Genomic DNA, 17,996 nt, shown 5'->3' on the forward strand with positions numbered 1-17,996 from the left:
CTCCTCTCCCGCCGCCCCCTCCGCCGTCCGCGCGCCAGGTGACCGTTGCCTCCCTCCTCCCCCTCCCGCGGAGATAGATAGATATGCTGCCGCCGTACTCCTGTTGTCCTTTTCTGTCCTCCCTCCTTTTGCACGTCGTCACGGCTTCGGGGGTTCCGAGGAAGGGACGAGCCGTTGCTGGTCCCAATTCCTTCGTCTTCCCTTCTCGCGCGTCGGTTGATTTGGGGGGGAATTCATGCGTGCCATTTGCTCTCTCTCTGCTGGGACTTTTATCGATGGGAACAACCGCGGCCAGATCTGTTCTAGCCAGCCACCGGGAGGATTTCAGGTTTTCGCGGGGGCTAGGATCGAGGAGGGGATTTCCGTTTTTGGAGTGTCTGAGGTTCTCGATTCGGGGTCTTCTGACTTCTGAATTGAGATGGGATGGTATGGGGGGCTCTGAACCCTGTATCCCTGGATAAAAGGCATCGTCCTACTCTATGTTCTCTCTCTATCTTTTTTTTTCATTCCTCATGTTCTTTCTTCTCTCTGCCCATGTCCTTTCAATTTGACTAGATAGACTGTCACAGGCTATGCATGCGTCGTATCCGTCCTACATCTTTCTCAGTAAATTTCGTCTTGCCATGCAACAAAAGTTGCTGTCTGTTTCAGTGGGGGGAAAACGGCATGGTTAAATCCAAGGGAGGTACAGCGTGCTCTTCATTAAGCAATTTTGTCCAGACTAGTTGTCTCTCAGTTTATGTACGAGCTGCAAGTTTGAAGTCAACTAGTCTACCCTTGCCCCTGTATTTTGAACTATTTGTCATCTTACTGCCATCCAGTGTTAGCTACTACCTCTGTCCCAAATTTTAAGATGTTTTTGGTAAGCTAAATAGCCTACCAAAAACGTCTTATAATTTGGTACAGAGGAAGTACCATTTAACATCTGACCAAATGCACGATTAATTATGGGAGGTTCTGCTGTTAACGCTCTTCAAATATGTCAAGATTTCATAGTACTTGTGCCTAGAATACCAAAAAATTGAGAGAAAAAGGGACATGTTTGACAGTGGTTGCCTTTTTTTATCCAGAGTTTTGCTTATTTATTCATAAGAGAACAACATGGGTTTATGGTCACGGTTGCTTGTTTGTTAGTTCATCTTGAGTTTAGATTGTGCCTCCATGAGCAATTTGACATGACATACATGGATGATGGTGTCCATTACATTCTCCTGGGGGTTCTTCCCTGTTGCTAGTGGAATGTGTTTAGATTGGATTGTAACTGGTCCTAGCTGACTTTGGTGGATGTACCGTAACATGGTGTGCATGTAATCATGAATCATCATACCTGATAGCGACAGAGGTAGTTAAACTAAAACCACTTATTTCACTCAAGCTAGCAAACTTAGCATCTGCTGGGGTATCAGTCGGTCAAAAGGTTATGTAAAAATGTTAGGACTTAGGGGTATCATTTGCGCATGTTCCTGCTCTTGGTTACTGGAGGCATTTCTGTTATGCCCCTTTGTTGGAAAGATACACAGATTCGTCTTTGTGCATACAACTGGTTAAGTTCATGCCAAACAAACAATTATTATCTGAATTTGAGCTGACATATTGTGTTATTTTTGTAGTTCGAAGATTGGCCAACACAATTCATTTTATCAGTCCGGCCTATGCTTGATGTCAACTGCAAGAGATGTTGTTTAGTGTTGAGGAGGCTGGTTAGCTTTGGATCATAAATTCTCACCAGAAACAACACAGTTATGGACCGTGCAGACACCTCAGGGTTTGTCAGTGGTGGTTGCTTTGGTAATACGCTCCTGCTGATTTTCTTCCATTTTGTCTATTCGACCATCAGTGTCTGAAAGATTATTCAGCCCCTGTTTCTTCAGCTCCCCAGTAATCCTGATATTATTTGCTCTGACCCAGCTGTCATAGTGTTAAGCTGTGATGGATAATAGCTTTGTGGATACCCCAAACCAACCTCTGATGAATGACCCCTTTGTCTTAATGGCACAATCAGCTCCAAGCTACGCCCTGAACAACTTGACCAAAAGCGCAGTTCGCATGGATTGCGTCGGCTCAGCAATGGCTAATTGTGGTCATGGTGATGAAAGTACACAAAGCATGAATAACATCACAAGAGATGATGGTTGCAGGCTTGTTCTTGGGTTGGGTCCAACACCTGATTTTTACTCGACAGATTATCCGCCCACTGGTGTATATAAGTCAAAAGAATCTCAGACTTTGTCTGGCCAAAGTTTCTCTTTCACTGACCCAGGGGTGCTGAGGCTTGGCCTGCAGACAGATGGTGCAGAAACAATTCAGCATCTGCAAACACAAAATGAAACAGTTCATTCTTTTGCTGTTGTTGACGAGGCTTCAACATCTGCTGCTGTAAGGAGCATGGGTGGCTACATGCCATCCCTACTCTTTGCTCCCTGCTCCAATTCTTCTGCTGCCAACGAGACAGAATTACAAAGCAGAGATTCACTAAACTCCACACACTACAACAGCAATAATACTCAGCATATTCAACATCTTCAGCTCAGCCCTGAACCTTCTGCTACGACAGAGACTTCGTTTGGTGTGAGCTCTGATGTGGTCACTGGAGCAACCACATCAGAACAACGGAGTCATCCCCGTCATCCTAAGAAGTGCAGGTTCAAGGGGTGCTCCAAAGGTGGCAGAGGCTCATCAGGGCTGTGTATTGCTCATGGAGGCGGGCAAAGATGCCATAAGCCTGGGTGCCATAAAGGAGCTGAGAGCAGCACTGCGTATTGCAAGGCCCATGGCGGAGGACGGCGGTGTGAGGAGCTTGGTTGCACCAAGAGTGCCGAGGGAAAGACAGATTATTGTATTGCTCATGGTGGAGGCCGCCGTTGTGAATATCCTGATTGTCCTAAAGCTGCACGAGGTAAGTCTGGACGGTGCATAAAGCATGGTGGTGGGAAGAGGTGTACAATGGAAGGTTGCATTCGGAGTGCTGAGGGAAAGGCTGGACTCTGCATTTCTCATGGTGGTGGACGCCGGTGCCAGTATCCGGACTGTGCCAAAGGGGCTCAGGGCAGCACATTATACTGCAAAGCGCATGGTGGCGGCAAGAGGTGCGTCTTCGATGGGTGCAGCAGAGGTGCAGAGGGGAGCACACCTCTGTGCAAAGCCCATGGTGGTGGGAAGAGATGCATGTTCGAAGGAGGTGGTGTCTGCCCAAAGAGTGTACATGGGGGGACTGAATTCTGTGTGGCACATGGAGGTGGGAAGCGCTGTGCAGCGCCTGGCTGCACCAAGAGCGCCCGTGGCCGCACTGACTGTTGTGTGAAGCATGGTGGTGGTAAGCGTTGCAGGATTGACAATTGTGGTAAGAGTGCTCAAGGTAGTACGGACTTCTGCAAAGCCCATGGTGGAGGCAAACGTTGCACATGGGGATCCGGTTGTGAGAAGTTCGCCCGTGGCAAGAGCGGCCTGTGTGCCGCACATGGAACCTTGGTTGCCAGGCAGCAAGAGCATGGAATGGTGAAGAGTGGAGGGAGCATGATCGGACCAGGCCTCTTCAGTGGCATTGTGGCATCATCAACCACCGCTGCAAGTAGCATGACAAATGAGCACTCCTCATCGGGCATCAGCACTGCATCAGATAGTGACGGCACAGTGAGGAGCCAAGCGATGATACCTCCGCAGCTGCTTGTGCCTCGCTCCATGATGCCCTCGTCGTCGTCGGAGCCTACTGTGCGTGGGGGCAGAGAAGCAGGCTGTGCTGTTCCTGAGGGAAGGGTGCACGGTGGCGGCCTGCTGTCACTCCTCGGTGGCAGCTTCAGGAACGCCAATATAGATAAGCTCTGAAGTGTTTTCTCCGCCTGCAAATTGTGTCAGTTTGGTTGTACATAAAAGGCACCGTGTTGCCTATTGAATTTTATGCTTCTTCTCTTTGCTTGATAAACATTTCATGGATGTTTAGTCAGTCCATTGTACATGTTGTCCGGCAATTCTTCTGATCTGCATTCGACATGCCGGTCCAGTCAGTCATAGTTATTGCCAATAAGCCGTGTGTATTTGATATACTGTTTCTTATTTGCTTGTGGATTATTACTCCTAAGAAATTCGGTGCGCCGTTGCTAGGCAGGTTTTGTAAAATTGAATTTTGGCTTAGAATGTCTGATTATTATTTTTTGAAATGCTGGGACGTCCAGGTACTAGTCCTTTGCAGTTCTGTAACGATGAAAACGTTATCTCGCTTCTTACTTTCTTATTAGTCATGTATCTTGGGGTGTCGAAATCGACATGTTATATTACTCTTGATCCCAACATCGACTTTTTCTTTTTGTGGTACTTTTTAGTCCCATGCAGATGTTTCTTTTTGTTTGGAAGCAGAAACCACTTCAGTCTGATTGAACTTGATACCTGCTGCTGCTAATCTTTGTTTGGGTTGATATATTTTGCCTGAAGGAAATACTTGCATCTCAGAAAAGATGTGTACTCCCTCCGTAAAGAAATATAAGAGCGTTTAGATTACTAAAGTAGTGATCTAAACGCACTTATATTTGTTTACAGAGGGAGTACTAAAGACTGGACGAACGGGCATACAAGGAGAAAACTAGATGGGTTTGAGACTAGCCGCCCTAACCTAATGGGAGAATGGGCATACAAGGAGAAAACTAGATGAGTTTGAGACTAAGCCGCCCTAAACTAATGGGAGATGAAGCGAGCAATTTGGGACTAGCCGCCATAAACTATTGGCAGATCTCAGATCTCCATGATTTTTACTTTAAAAGATCTCAGATCTCCACACAGAATGAACGTGGATCAGAGGAACTTGATCAAGAGTTTTGACTTCCTCAAGTAGGAGCTGGCAGAGTGGAGCTCAGCTCAGCATCTCCTTACTATACATAGGCGACTACATGCGCAATCAACAGTAGCCATACCTCCTCTGCTCTTTGAAGCGCGCAAACCAGCAGGCTCATCTCATCTCATCTGCTGGTGGTAGTGCTGCCCCACAATGGCTAGAGCTGCACTGCTTCCTGTCGCGCTGCTGCTGTGCCTTGCGCTGGCCGGCAGCGCCGATGCTGAGCGGAAGCCGGTCGGTTTCTACGGGCTCAAGAACAAGAAGGGGGATTTCTCCATCAAGGTCACCAACTGGGGAGCCACCCTCGTCTCTGTCCTCGTCCCTGACTGCCAAGGTATGGTCATGGCTGGGTTTTTCTTGCTTCCAAGTACCCATATGCATGTTTGCAATTTTTGTTGTTGTTGTTGCTGCTGCTGCTTAGGAGGTCATACTTTTTTTTTTGTAGGAAACTTGGCTGATGTTATCCTCGGGTACGACACCCTTGGTGGATATGTTGTAAGATCACGAATTCATCTGTTTTTAAGTTTTCGCCGTTTCAGAGCGGCAGATGTACCTACACATTGTTGCAGTGTTTTTTTAGTTGTTGTTGCACTGTTGACCATGTGTTATTACCGCCGAAACATCGTGCTTATGTTTATTGCTTGACATATAAACACGCACAACTAACAGGACAAAACAATGCAGAGGTAGAAACTGTAATAACGAGAGAAACTGTAATATGCGGTACAGAACTCTGCTACCAAATGCAAGGGTTCTTTAATTATGTTTCATGATGAACCCATATAGACAAGCCTCTGTTCATTATCGTTTTGTGCAATGTTTCCAATCAGAATGGCACCGGCTCATTCGGGGCCACGGTCGGGCGCGTGGTGAACAGAATCGCCAAATCCCGCTTCGTGCTCGACGGGAAAGCCTATCGCCTTTTCCGTAACGACGGCAATAACTCGATTCACGGTATGCTTCAGACTTCATTCTAGCTCCTTTATTATAGTGGGAGTGACCATGCATGCGCTAATCATCTTGTCAATCTGTGTGTTTTAGGCGGGCACAGGGGGTTCGGCAAGGTCATATGGACCGTCAAGGAGTACGTGCGCGACGGCGACACCCCGTACATCACCTTCTTCTACCACAGCTTCGACGGAGAGCAAGGTAAAACAGTCGGTGACATGGACGTGTGTGAGAGGCGGCCACATGTCCAAAGTTCTATTACTATTTTCTTGCACGTCAGTTGATCTATCTTCATGACACCTCGGTATAAAATACTACGGCTTATCCAAGAAGTCAAATTTGCAAATTGCAATACAGTAGCATGTTCTCTGTTTAGAAAATCAGTGATGTACGTACTGTAGAGCTGACTTGCACTTGTTTCCGCGGACCACGTTTGGGGCACGCACGCACGCAGGATTCCCGGGCGACCTGGACGTGTACGTGACGTACCAGCTCTCCGGCCCGTACGACCTCAGCATCCGCATGAACGCCACGGCGACGACCAAGGCGACGCCGGTGAACCTCGCCAACCACGCGTACTGGAACCTCGCCGGCCACGGCAGCGGCGACGTCCTCGAGCACGAGCTCCAGCTGCTCGCGTCGCGCTACACGCCGCTCGACGACACCAAGATCCCGACGGGCCAGGTGGTGCCCGTGGCCGGCACCATGTACGACTTCCGCACGGCGACGCCCGTGGGCGCGCACATGGAGGTCGTCCCCGGCGGAGGCGGCGGCTACGACATCAACTTCGTCGTGGACGGGCAGCAGGACGCGATGCGGAAGGTCGCGTTCGTCCGGGATCCGGAGTCGGGGCGGGCGTTGGAGCTGTGGGCGAACCAGCCCGGCGTGCAGCTCTACACCTCCAACTGGGTCAGCAACGAGAAGGGCAAAGCCGGGAAGGTGTACGGGCAGTACGGCGCGCTGTGCCTGGAGACGCAGGCGTACCCCGACGCCGTCAACCACCCCAACTTCCCGTCGTCCATCGTGAGGCCCGGCCAGGTGTACAAGCACGACATGCTCTTCAAGTTCTCCAATTAGGTTATGTGCATGTATGCCTGATTGGCGCTGTATGGATCGTAATGCTCTCTTGAGTATCCTCATTGCAATGAACCCGGTCTTTATCTTTTTCTATACGGAAATGCTATATGATGACCAATATCCCTGAGGCCAACCCGAGAGAACACGCTCTCTCCCGTCGGATTCGTTTACACGAATCTTGGCCCAGGATCCGGCCACGTCGGGTTTTCAAATGGGTTCGCTATATAACACACCAAAGCCAGCTAACTATTTTCAAAATAATAGAGAGACCGCACCAGAATGCTACATCGACCGGCATATTACAGGCCATCAAAGGACCCTTCCAAACAATTAAACAGCCCCCCTCCTTGATTTTTCAGGAGGGTGGGGCCTTCCCTTCCCCTTGATCCAATCAAGGATTGACAACTCAAAACTAACCCCGTAAAAGTGTGTAAGAGGGACGAGACTTGCCTGTTCCCTCCGCGTGCGTTCATCTGTGCTCCCGCATACGTGACATGATTTGATTGAAATAAAATAAGGCCTGGCGTCACCCCCTTAAAATCAGGGGTAGATGATTAGATTAGAAAGAAAAAAGGAAAAAAGATAGTCGTAGGATGAAGTGAAAGCACGGATGGGAGCACGGGGAGGGAGCAGGCAAGCCGGATCCGTGTAAGAGTACGTCGATGTAGCATTGCTGGCCACCACACTCAGCGTGACCCTCCACCTAGGACATCGGGCATTGAATCCCAGTCCAGCCTTTTTTCTCTCTTTTCACCACACGACAATTTTTCTAGAAAAAATTAACATGGTTGTTTATAAATTTTCAAACTATGTCACATGGCAATTTTATATTTTTCCCTTTTTTGTTTTTTTTCACAAGTCAAGTTTGTTTTTGTGCATGACATTTTATTATTAATGGATGGCATTTTTTATTATTAAGAGATGTCATTTTATTAGTAAGAGATGACCCTTCTTATTAAGAGATGACATTTTTATTATTAAGAGATGTCATTTTTTATTATTTAAGAGATGGCATTCATTATCATGGAATTTTTTCCTCTTTGTTGACATGGCAATTCAAATTATAGAACCACATCGAGCTTTTTTAAAAAGAAGAACTGCCATGCATGATTTGAGAGCCACTAGTTAACGAGCGCTCCTTCAGAAGCCTCGGAACGATCAACGCCACTTGGCGCGCTCTCAGCCATTTTCCATGTGTCGCGCTCTGGACGCTCCCTTCGAATTTTATTTTATTTTTATTTTTCCGCACGCGTTTTCAGCTTTTTGAACGTTTTTTTTGACTTTCTGTTTTCCACCGGTCTTCCTTAGCTTTTCAATAAAAAAAGTTTTTGAAATTATTTTTTGCGTAAAAACGCGTTTTTTTTGCGCGAGTCAATGTTTTGATTCCGCGGGAGACACGGTTTTGCTTTCGCGAGAGTCACGGTTGTGCCTCTCGGAAACGAAAAAAAACGCGTTCTTTTCCTTTCGCGAGAGTCACGATTTTGCTTCCACGAGAGGCACGGTTGTGCTTTCGCGAGAGTCAATGCCATGCCTCTCGGAAACGAAAAAAAAAACATGTTTTCTGTTTTTTTCCTTTCGCGAGTCGCGGTTTTGCTTCCGCGAGAGGCATGATTGTGCTTTCGCGAGAGTCACGTGTTGGGTAACGTAGTAATTTCAAAAAATTTCCTACGCACACGCAAGATCATGTGATGCATAGCAACGAGGGGAGAGTATTGTCTACGTACCCAACGCAGACCGACTGCGGAAGCGATGACACGACGTAGAGGAAGTAGTCGTACGTCTTCTCGATCCAACCGATCAAGCACCGAAACTACGGTACCTCCGAGTTCGAGCACACGTTCAGCTCGATGACGATCCCCGGACTCCGATCCAGTAAAGTGTCGGGGAAGAGTTTCGTCAGCACGACGGCGTGGTGACGATCTTGATGAACTACAGCAGCAGGGCTTCGCCTAAACTCCGCTACAGTATTATCGAGGAATATGGTGGCAGGGGGCACCGCACACGGCTAAGGAATTGATCACGTGGATCAACTTGTGTCAACTTGTGTGTTTAGAGGTGCCCCTGCCTCCGTATATAAAGGAGCCAAGGGGGGAGGGGGCGCCGGCCAAGAGAGAGAGGCGCAGGAGGAGTCCTACTCCTACCGGGAGTAGGACTCCCCCCCCAATCCTATTCCAACTAGGATTCCCAAGGGGGAAAGAGGGAGAGGGGTGGCCGGCCACCTCTCCTAGTCCTAATAGGACTAGGGGAAGGGGGGAGGCGCGCAGCCCCCTTGGGCTGCCCCTTTCTCCTTTCCACTAAGGCCCATGAAGGCCCATATGGCTCCCGGGGGGTTCCGGTAACCTCCCGGTAATCCGGTAAAATCCCGATTTCACCCGGAACACTTCCGATATCCAAATATAGGCTTCCAATATATCAATCTTTACGTCTCGACCATTTCGAGACTCCTCGTCATGTCCGTGATCACATCCGGGACTCCGAACAACCTTCGGTACATCAAAATGCATAAACTCATAATATAACTGTCATCGTAACCTTAAGCGTGCGGACCCTACGGGTTCGAGAACAATGTAGACATGACCGAGACACGTCTCCGGTCAATAACCAATAGCGGGACCTGGATGCCCATATTGGCTCCTACATATTCTACGAAGATCTTTATCGGTCAGACCGCATAACAACATACGTTGTTCCCTTTGTCATCGGTATGTTACTTGCCCGAGATTCGATCGTCGGTATCCAATACCTAGTTCAATCTCGTTACCGGCAAGTCTCTTTACTCGTTCCGTAATACATCATCTCACAACTAACATATTAGTTGTAATGCTTGCAAGGCTTATGTGATGTGTATTACCGAGAGGGCCCAGAGATACCTCTCCGACAATCGGAGTGACAAATCCTAATCTCGAAATACGCCAACACAACATCGACCATTGGAGACACCTGTAGTACTCCTTTATAATCACCCAGTTACGTTGTGACGTTTGGTAGTACCCAAAGTGTTCCTCCGGTAAATGGGAGTTGCATAATCTCATAGTCATAGGAACATGTATAAGTCATGAAGAAAGCAATAGCAACATACTAAACGATCGGGTGCTAAGCTAATGGAATGGGTCATGTCAATCAGATCATTCTACTAATGATGTGACCTCGTTAATCAAATAACAACTCATTGTTCATGGTTAGGAAACATAACCATCTTTAATTAACGAGCTAGTCAAGTAGAGGCATACTAGTGACACTCTGTTTGTCTATGTATTCACACATGTATTATGTTTCCGGTAAATACAATTCTAGCATGAATAATAAACATTTATCATGATTATAAGGAAATAAATAATAACTTTATTATTGCCTCTAGGGCATATTTCCTTCAGTCTCCCACTTGCACTAGAGTCAATAATCTAGATTACACTGTAATGAATCTAACACCCATGGAGCTTTGGTGCTGATCATGTTTTGCTCGTGGAAGAGGCTTAGTCAACGGGTCTGCAACATTCAGATCCGTATGTATCTTGCAAATCTCTATGTCTCCCACCTGGATTAGATCCCGGATGGAGTTGAAGCGTCTCTTGATGTGTTTGGTCCTTTTGTGAAATCTGGATTCCTTTGCCAAGGCAATTGCACCAGTATTGTCACAAAAGATTTTCATTGGACCCGATGCACTAGGTATGACACCTAGATCGGATATGAACTCCTTCATCCAGACTCCTTCATTTGCTGCTTCCGAAGCAGCTATGTATTCCGCTTCACATGTAGATCCCGCTACGACGCTTTGTTTAGAACTGCACCAACTGACAGCTCCACCGTTTAATGTAAACACGTATCCAGTTTGTGATTTAGAATCGTCCGGATCAGTGTCAAAGCTTGCATCAACGTAACCTTTTACGATGAGCTCTTTGTCACTTCCATATACGAGAAACATATCCTTAGTCCTTTTCAGGTATTTCAGGATGTTCTTGACCGCTGTCCAGTGATCCATTCCTGGATTACTTTGGTACCTCCCTGCTAAACTTATAGCAAGGCACACATCAGGTCTGGTACACAGCATTGCATACATGATAGAGCCTATGGCTGATGCATAGGGAACATCTTTCATATTCTCTCTATCTACTGCAGTGGTCGGGCATTGAGTCTTACTCAATTTCACACCTTGTAACACAGGCAAGAACCCTTTCTTTGCTTGATCCATTTTGAACTTCTTCAAAATTTTGTCAAGGTATGTGCTTTGTGAAAGTCCAATTAAGCGTTTTGATCTATCTCTATAGATCTTAATGCCTAATATGTAAGCAGCTTCACCGAGGTCTTTCATTGAAAAACTTTTATTCAAGTATCCCTTTATGCTATCCAGAAATTCTATATCATTTCCAATCAGTAATATGTCATCCACATATAATATCAGAAATGCTACAGATCTCCCACTCACTTTCTTGTAAATACAGGCTTCTCCGAAAGTCTGTATAAAACCAAATGATTTGATCACACTATCAAAACGTTTATTCCAACTCCGAGAGGCTTGCACCAGTCCATAAATGGATCGCTGGAGCTTGCACACTTTGTTAGCTCCCTTTGGATCGACAAAACCTTCTGGTTGCATCATATACAACTCTCTCTTCCAGAAATCCATTCAGGAATGCAGTTTTGACGTCCATTTGCCAAATTTCATAATCATAAAATGCGGCAATTGCTAACATGATTCGGACGGACTTAAGCATCGCTACGGGTGAGAAGGTCTCATCGTAGTCAATTCCTTGAACTTGCCGAAAACCTTTTGCGACAAGTCGAGCTTTGTAGACAGTAACATTACCATCAGCGTCAGTCTTCGTCTTAAAGATCCATTTATTCTCAATTGCTTGCCGATCATCGGGCAAGTCAACCAAAGTCCATACTTTGTTCTCATACATGGATCCCATCTCAGATTTCATGGCTTCAAGCCACTTTGCGGAATCTGGGCTCACCATCGCTTCTTCATAGTTCGTAGGTTCATCATGATCTAGTAGCATGACCTCCAGAACAGGATTACCGTACCACTCTGGTGCGGATCTTACTCTGGTTGATCTACGAGGTTCAGCAGTATCTTGATCTGAAGTTTCATGATCATTATCATTGGCTTCCTCACTAACTGGTGTAGGTGTCACTGAAACAGTTTTCTATGATGAACTACTTTCCAGTAAGGGAGCAGGTACAGTTACCTCGTCAAGTTCTACTTTCCTCCCACTCACTTCTTTCGAGAGAAACTCCTTCTCTAGAAATGATCCATTCTTAGCAACGAATGTCTTGCCTTCGGATCTGTGATAGAAGGTGTACCCAACAGTTTCCTTTGGGTATCCTATGAAGACACATTTCTCCGATTTGGGTTCGAGCTTATCAGGTTGAAGCTTTTTCACATAAGGATCGCAGCCCCAAACTTTAAGAAACGACAACTTTGGTTTCTTGCCAAACCACAGTTCATAAGGCGTCGTCTCAACGGATTTTGATGGTGCCCTATTTAACGTGAATGCGGCCGTCTCTAAAGCATATCCCCAAAAAGATAGCGGTAAATCAGTAAGAGACATCATAGATCGCACCATATCTAGTAAAGTACGATTACGACGTTCAGACACACCATTACGCTGTGGTGTTCCGGGTGGCGTGAGTTGCGAAACTATTCCACAGTTTTTCAAATGTATACCAAACTCGTAACTCAAATATTCTCCTCCGCGATCAGATCGTAGAAACTTTATTTTCTTGTTACGATGATTTTCAACTTCACTCTGAAATTCTTTGAACTTTTCAAATGTTTCAGACTTATGTTTCATTAAGTAGATATACCCATATCTGCTTAAATCATCTGTGAAGGTGAGAAAATAACGATATCCGCCACGAGCCTCAATATTCATCGGGCCACATACATCGGTATGTATGATTTCCAACAAATCTGTTGCTCTCTCCATAGTACCGGAGAACGGTGTTTTAGTCATCTTGCCCATAAGGCACGGTTCGCAAGTACCAAGTGATTCATAATCAAGTGGTTCCAAAAGTCCATCAGCATGGAGTTTCTTCATGCGCTTTATACCGATATGACCTAAACGACAGTGCCACAAATAAGTTGCACTTTCGTTATCAACTCTGCATCTTTTGGCTTCAACATTATGAATATGTGTATTACTACTATCGAGATTCAATAAGAATAGACCACTTTTCAAGGGTGCATGACCATAAAAGATATTACTCATATAAATAGAACAACCATTATTCTCTGATTTAAATGAATAACCGTCTCACATTAAACAAGATCCAGATATAATGTTCATGCTCAACGCTGGCACCAAATAACAATTATTTAGGTCTAATATTAATCCCGAAGGTAGATGTAGAGGTAGCGTGCCGACTGCGATCACATCGACTTTGGAACCGTTTCCCACGCGCATCGTCACCTCGTCCTGTGCCAGTGCCCGCTTATTCTGTAGTCCCTGTTTCGAGTTGCAAATATTAGCAACAGAACCAGTATCAAATACCCAGGTGCTACTGCGAGCTCTAGTAAGGTACACATCAATAACATGTATATCACATATACCTTTGTTCACCTTGCCATCCTTCTTATCCGCCAAATACTTGGGGCAGTTCCGCTTCCAGTGACCAGTCTGCTTGCAGTAGAAGCACTCAGTTTCAGGCTTAGGTCCAGACTTGGGTTTCTTCTCTTGAGCAGCAACTTGCTTGCCGTTCTTCTTGAAGTTCCCCTTTTTCTTCCCTTTGCCCTTTTTCTTGAAACTAGTGGTCTTGTTAACCTTCAACACTTGATGCTCCTTCTTGATTTCTACCTCCGTAGCTTTCAGCATTGCGAAGAGCTCGGGAATAGTCTTGTTCATCCCTTGCATATTATAGTTCATCACGAAGCTCTTGTAGCTTGGTGGCAGTGATTGGAGAATTCTGTCAATGACGCAATCATCCGGAAGATTAACTCCCAATTGAATCAAGTGATTATTATACCCAGACATTTTGAGTATATGCTCACTGACAGAACTGTTCTCCTCCATCTTGCAGCTATAGAACTTATTGGAGACTTCATATCTCTCAATTCGGGCATTTGCTTGAAATATTAACTTCAACTCCTGGAACATCTCATATGCTCCATGACATTCAAAACGTCGTTGAAGTCCCGATTCTAAGCCGTAAAGCATGGCACACTGAACTATCGAGTAGTCATCAGTTTTGCTCTGCCAGACGTTCATAACATCTGGTGTTGCTCCAGCAGCAGGCCTGGCACCCAGCGGTGCTTCCAGGATGTAATTTTTCTGTGCAGCAATGAGGATAATCCTCAAGTTACGGACCCAGTCCGTGTAATTGCTACCATCATCTTTCAACTTTGCTTTCTCAAGGAACGCATTAAAATTCAACGGAACAACAGCACGAGCCATCTATCTACAATCAACATAAACAAGCAAGATACTATCAGGTACTAAGTTCATGATAAATTTAAGTTCAATTAATCATATTATTTAAGAACTCCCACTTAGATAGACATCCCTCTAATCCTCTAAGTGATTACGTGATCCAAATCAACTAAACCATGACCGATCATCACGTGAGATGGAGTAGTTTTCAATGGTGAACATCGTTATGTTGATCATATCTACTATATGATTCACGCTCGACCTTTCGGTCTCCGTGTTCCAAGGCCATATCTGCATATGCTAGGCTCGTCAAGTTTAACCTGAGTATTCTGCGTGTGCAAAACTGGCTTGCACCCGTTGTAGATGGACGTAGAGCTTATCACACCCGATCATCACGTGGTGTCTGGGCACGACGAACTTTGGCAACGGTGCATACTCAGGGAGAACACTTCTTGATAATTTAGTGAGAGATCATCTTATAATGCTACCGTCAATCAAAGCAAGATAAGATGCATAAAAAGATAAACATCACATGCAATCAATATAAGTGATATGATATGGTCATCATCATCTTGTGCTTGTGATCTCCATCTCCGAAGCACCTTCATGATCACCATCGTCACCGGCGCGACACCTTGATCTCCATCGTAGCATCGTTGTCGTCTCGCCAATCTTATGCTTCCACGACTATCACTACCGTTTAGTAATAAAGTAAAGCATTACATCGCGATTGCATTGCATACAATAAAGTGACAACCATATGGCTCCTGCCAGTTGCCGATAACTCGGTTACAAAACATGATCATCTCATACAATAAAATTCAGCATCATGCTTTGACCATATCACATCACAACATGCCCTGCAAAAACAAGTTAGACGTCCTCTACTTTGTTGTTGCTTGTTTTACGTGGCTGCTACGGGCTTAAGTAAGAACCAATCTCACCTACGCATCAAAACCACAACGATAGTTTGTCAAATAGACTCCATTTTAACCTTCGCAAGGACCGGGCGTAGCCATACTTGGTTCAACTAAAGTTGGAGAGACAGTCGCCCGCAAGCCATCTCTGTGCAAAGCACGTCGAGGGAACCGGTCTCGCGTAAGCGTACGCGTAAGGTTGGTCTGGGTCGTCTCGTCCAACAATACCGCCGAACCAAAATATGACATGCTGGTAGGCAGTATGACTTGTATCGTCCACAACTCACTTGTGTTCTACTCGTGCAAATAACATCAACATCAATAACCTAGGCTCTGATACCACTGTTGGGTAACGTAGTAATTTCAAAAAATTTCCTACGCACACGCAAGATCATGTGATGCATAGCAACGAGGGGAGAGTATTGTCTACGTACCCAACGCAGACCGACTGCGGAAGCGATGACACGACGTAGAGGAAGTAGTCGTACGTCTTCTCGATCCAACCGATCAAGCACCGAAACTACGGTACCTCCGAGTTCGAGCACACGTTCAGCTCGATGACGATCCCCGGACTCCGATCCAGCAAAGTGTCGGGGGAAGAGTTTCGTCAGCACGACGGCGTGGTGACGATCTTGATGAACTACAGCAGCAGGGCTTCGCCTAAACTCCGCTACAGTATTATCGAGGAATATGGTGGCAGGGGGCACCGCACACGGCTAAGGAATTGATCACGTGGATCAACTTGTGTCAACTTGTGTGTTTAGAGGTGCCCCTGCCTCCGTATATAAAGGAGCCAAGGGGGGAGGGGGCGCCGGCCAAGAGAGAGAGGCGCAGGAGGAGTCCTACTCCTACCGGGAGTAGGACTCCCCCCCCCCAATCCTATTCCAACTAGGATTCCCAAGGGGGAAAGAGGGAGAGGGGTGGCCGGCCACCTCTCCTAGTCCTAATAGGACTAGGGGAAGGGGGAGGCGCGCAGCCCCCTTGGGCTGCCCCTTTCTCCTTTCCACTAAGGCCCATGAAGGCCCATATGGCTCCCGGGGGGTTCCGGTAACCTCCCGGTAATCCGGTAAAATCCTGATTTCACCCGGAACACTTCCGATATCCAAATATAGGCTTCCAATATATCAATCTTTACGTCTCGACCATTTCGAGACTCCTCGTCATGTCCGTGATCACATCCGGGACTCCGAACAACCTTCGGTACATCAAAATGCATAAACTCATAATATAACTGTCATCGTAACCTTAAGCGTGCGGACCCTACGGGTTCGAGAACAATGTAGACATGACCGAGACACGTCTCCGGTCAATAACCAATAGCGGGACCTGGATGCCCATATTGGCTCCTACATATTCTACGAAGATCTTTATCGGTCAGACCGCATAACAACATACGTTGTTCCCTTTGTCATCGGTATGTTACTTGCCCGAGATTCGATCGTCGGTATCCAATACCTAGTTCAATCTCGTTACTGGCAAGTCTCTTTACTCGTTCCGTAATACATCATTTCACAACTAACATATTAGTTGTAATGCTTGCAAGGCTTATGTGATGTGTATTACCGAGAGGGCCCAGAGATACCTCTCCGACAATCGGAGTGACAAATCCTAATCTCGAAATACGCCAACCCAACATCGACCATTGGAGACACCTGTAGTACTCCTTTATAATCACCCAGTTACGTTGTGACGTTTGGTAGTACCCAAAGTGTTCCTCCGGTAAACGGGAGTTGCATAATCTCATAGTCATAGGAACATGTATAAGTCATGAAGAAAGCAATAGCAACATACTAAACGATCGGGTGCTAAGCTAATGGAATGGGTCATGTCAATCAGATCATTCTACTAATGATGTGACCTCATTAATCAAATAACAACTCATTGTTCATGGTTAGGAAACATAACCATCTTTGATTAACGAGCTAGTCAAGTAGAGGCATACTAGTGACACTTTGTTTGTCTATGTATTCACACATGTATTATGTTTCCCGTAAATACAATTCTAGCATGAATAATAAACATTTATCATGATTATAAGGAAATAAATAATAACTTTATTATTGCCTCTAGGGCATATTTCCTTCATCACGGTCGTGCCTCCTCAGAAACGAAAAAAACCCGCATTTTCTTTTTTTTATTATGCGAGAGTCACGGTTTTGCTTCCGCGAGAGGCACAGTTGTGATTTTGTGTGAGGCACGGGCGTTCCTCTTTCGGAAAGGAAAAAACCCGTGCTCTTGGTTCGGTTTTTTCGTCCGTTTTTTTGTGAAAAACAAGTTCGCCAAAACCTATCAACACGAGATCTAGTTTTGAAGATCTCGACGCGAGGAATCCAACGGTGAAAGCGGTTTGAGATTTGAACGCATGGTTTAAGAGATAAAACATTTTGAATAAACGGATCTACGAAAAAAGGGAAAACTCTCAAGTTGCGAGAAGTGACGCACGTGCAGTGCACCACTTGTCGCAACCTAGGGAGGTTGGAGTAATCTTTGCAATGAGTACTCCTCAACTAGTGATTTCGGCATGATTTACATATGATGGCATTTATCATTTTTTTACAGATGATGGCCCAGTAAGAGACCCGCGAGTTGTGGGGTTCGCTGTGAGGGTTTTATCCTAGCGGACGAAATCGTTCGCTTGTTATTCGAGTGTCCTTGAGAACGAATTGACAGCTGGGAGCTCCCCCGGCAACCATTCCCCAACTATTGGGGTCCTTTCTATAAGGAAAATGCTACTAACGACTTCTAAAATGCAAGGTGCTTAGAGAGATAACTGTTTTGCTAAATCCGAGTTGACTGACGTTTAGCAATATCTCAGTTAGGTCCATGATAGTTAGATTTAGGCACATCAAGATTCGTGCACGT

General features: G+C 45.9%; 2 protein-coding genes across 2 annotated transcripts; both read left to right on the top strand.

The window, feature by feature from the left end:
* Positions 1–4,162, top strand: LOC119364481. Its single transcript, XM_037629958.1, has 2 exons — positions 1–38; positions 1,611–4,162. The coding sequence occupies exon 2, from the start codon at positions 1,930–1,932 to the stop codon at positions 3,820–3,822; it is 1,893 nt and encodes a 630-aa protein (XP_037485855.1). The 5' UTR covers positions 1–38; positions 1,611–1,929; the 3' UTR covers positions 3,823–4,162.
* A 720-nt stretch (positions 4,163–4,882) lies between these two features.
* Positions 4,883–6,940, top strand: LOC119364482 (galactose mutarotase-like). Its single transcript, XM_037629960.1, has 5 exons — positions 4,883–5,156; positions 5,268–5,317; positions 5,653–5,776; positions 5,864–5,971; positions 6,225–6,940. Exons 1-5 carry the CDS (start codon positions 4,976–4,978, stop codon positions 6,845–6,847), a joined length of 1,086 nt encoding a protein of 361 aa, XP_037485857.1. The 5' UTR covers positions 4,883–4,975; the 3' UTR covers positions 6,848–6,940.
* Positions 6,941–17,996: the final 11,056 nt, after the last annotated feature.

This window comes from Triticum dicoccoides, chromosome 2B (genome assembly GCF_002162155.2).
Source record: "Triticum dicoccoides isolate Atlit2015 ecotype Zavitan chromosome 2B, WEW_v2.0, whole genome shotgun sequence".
Lineage (NCBI taxonomy): Eukaryota > Viridiplantae > Streptophyta > Magnoliopsida > Poales > Poaceae > Triticum > Triticum dicoccoides.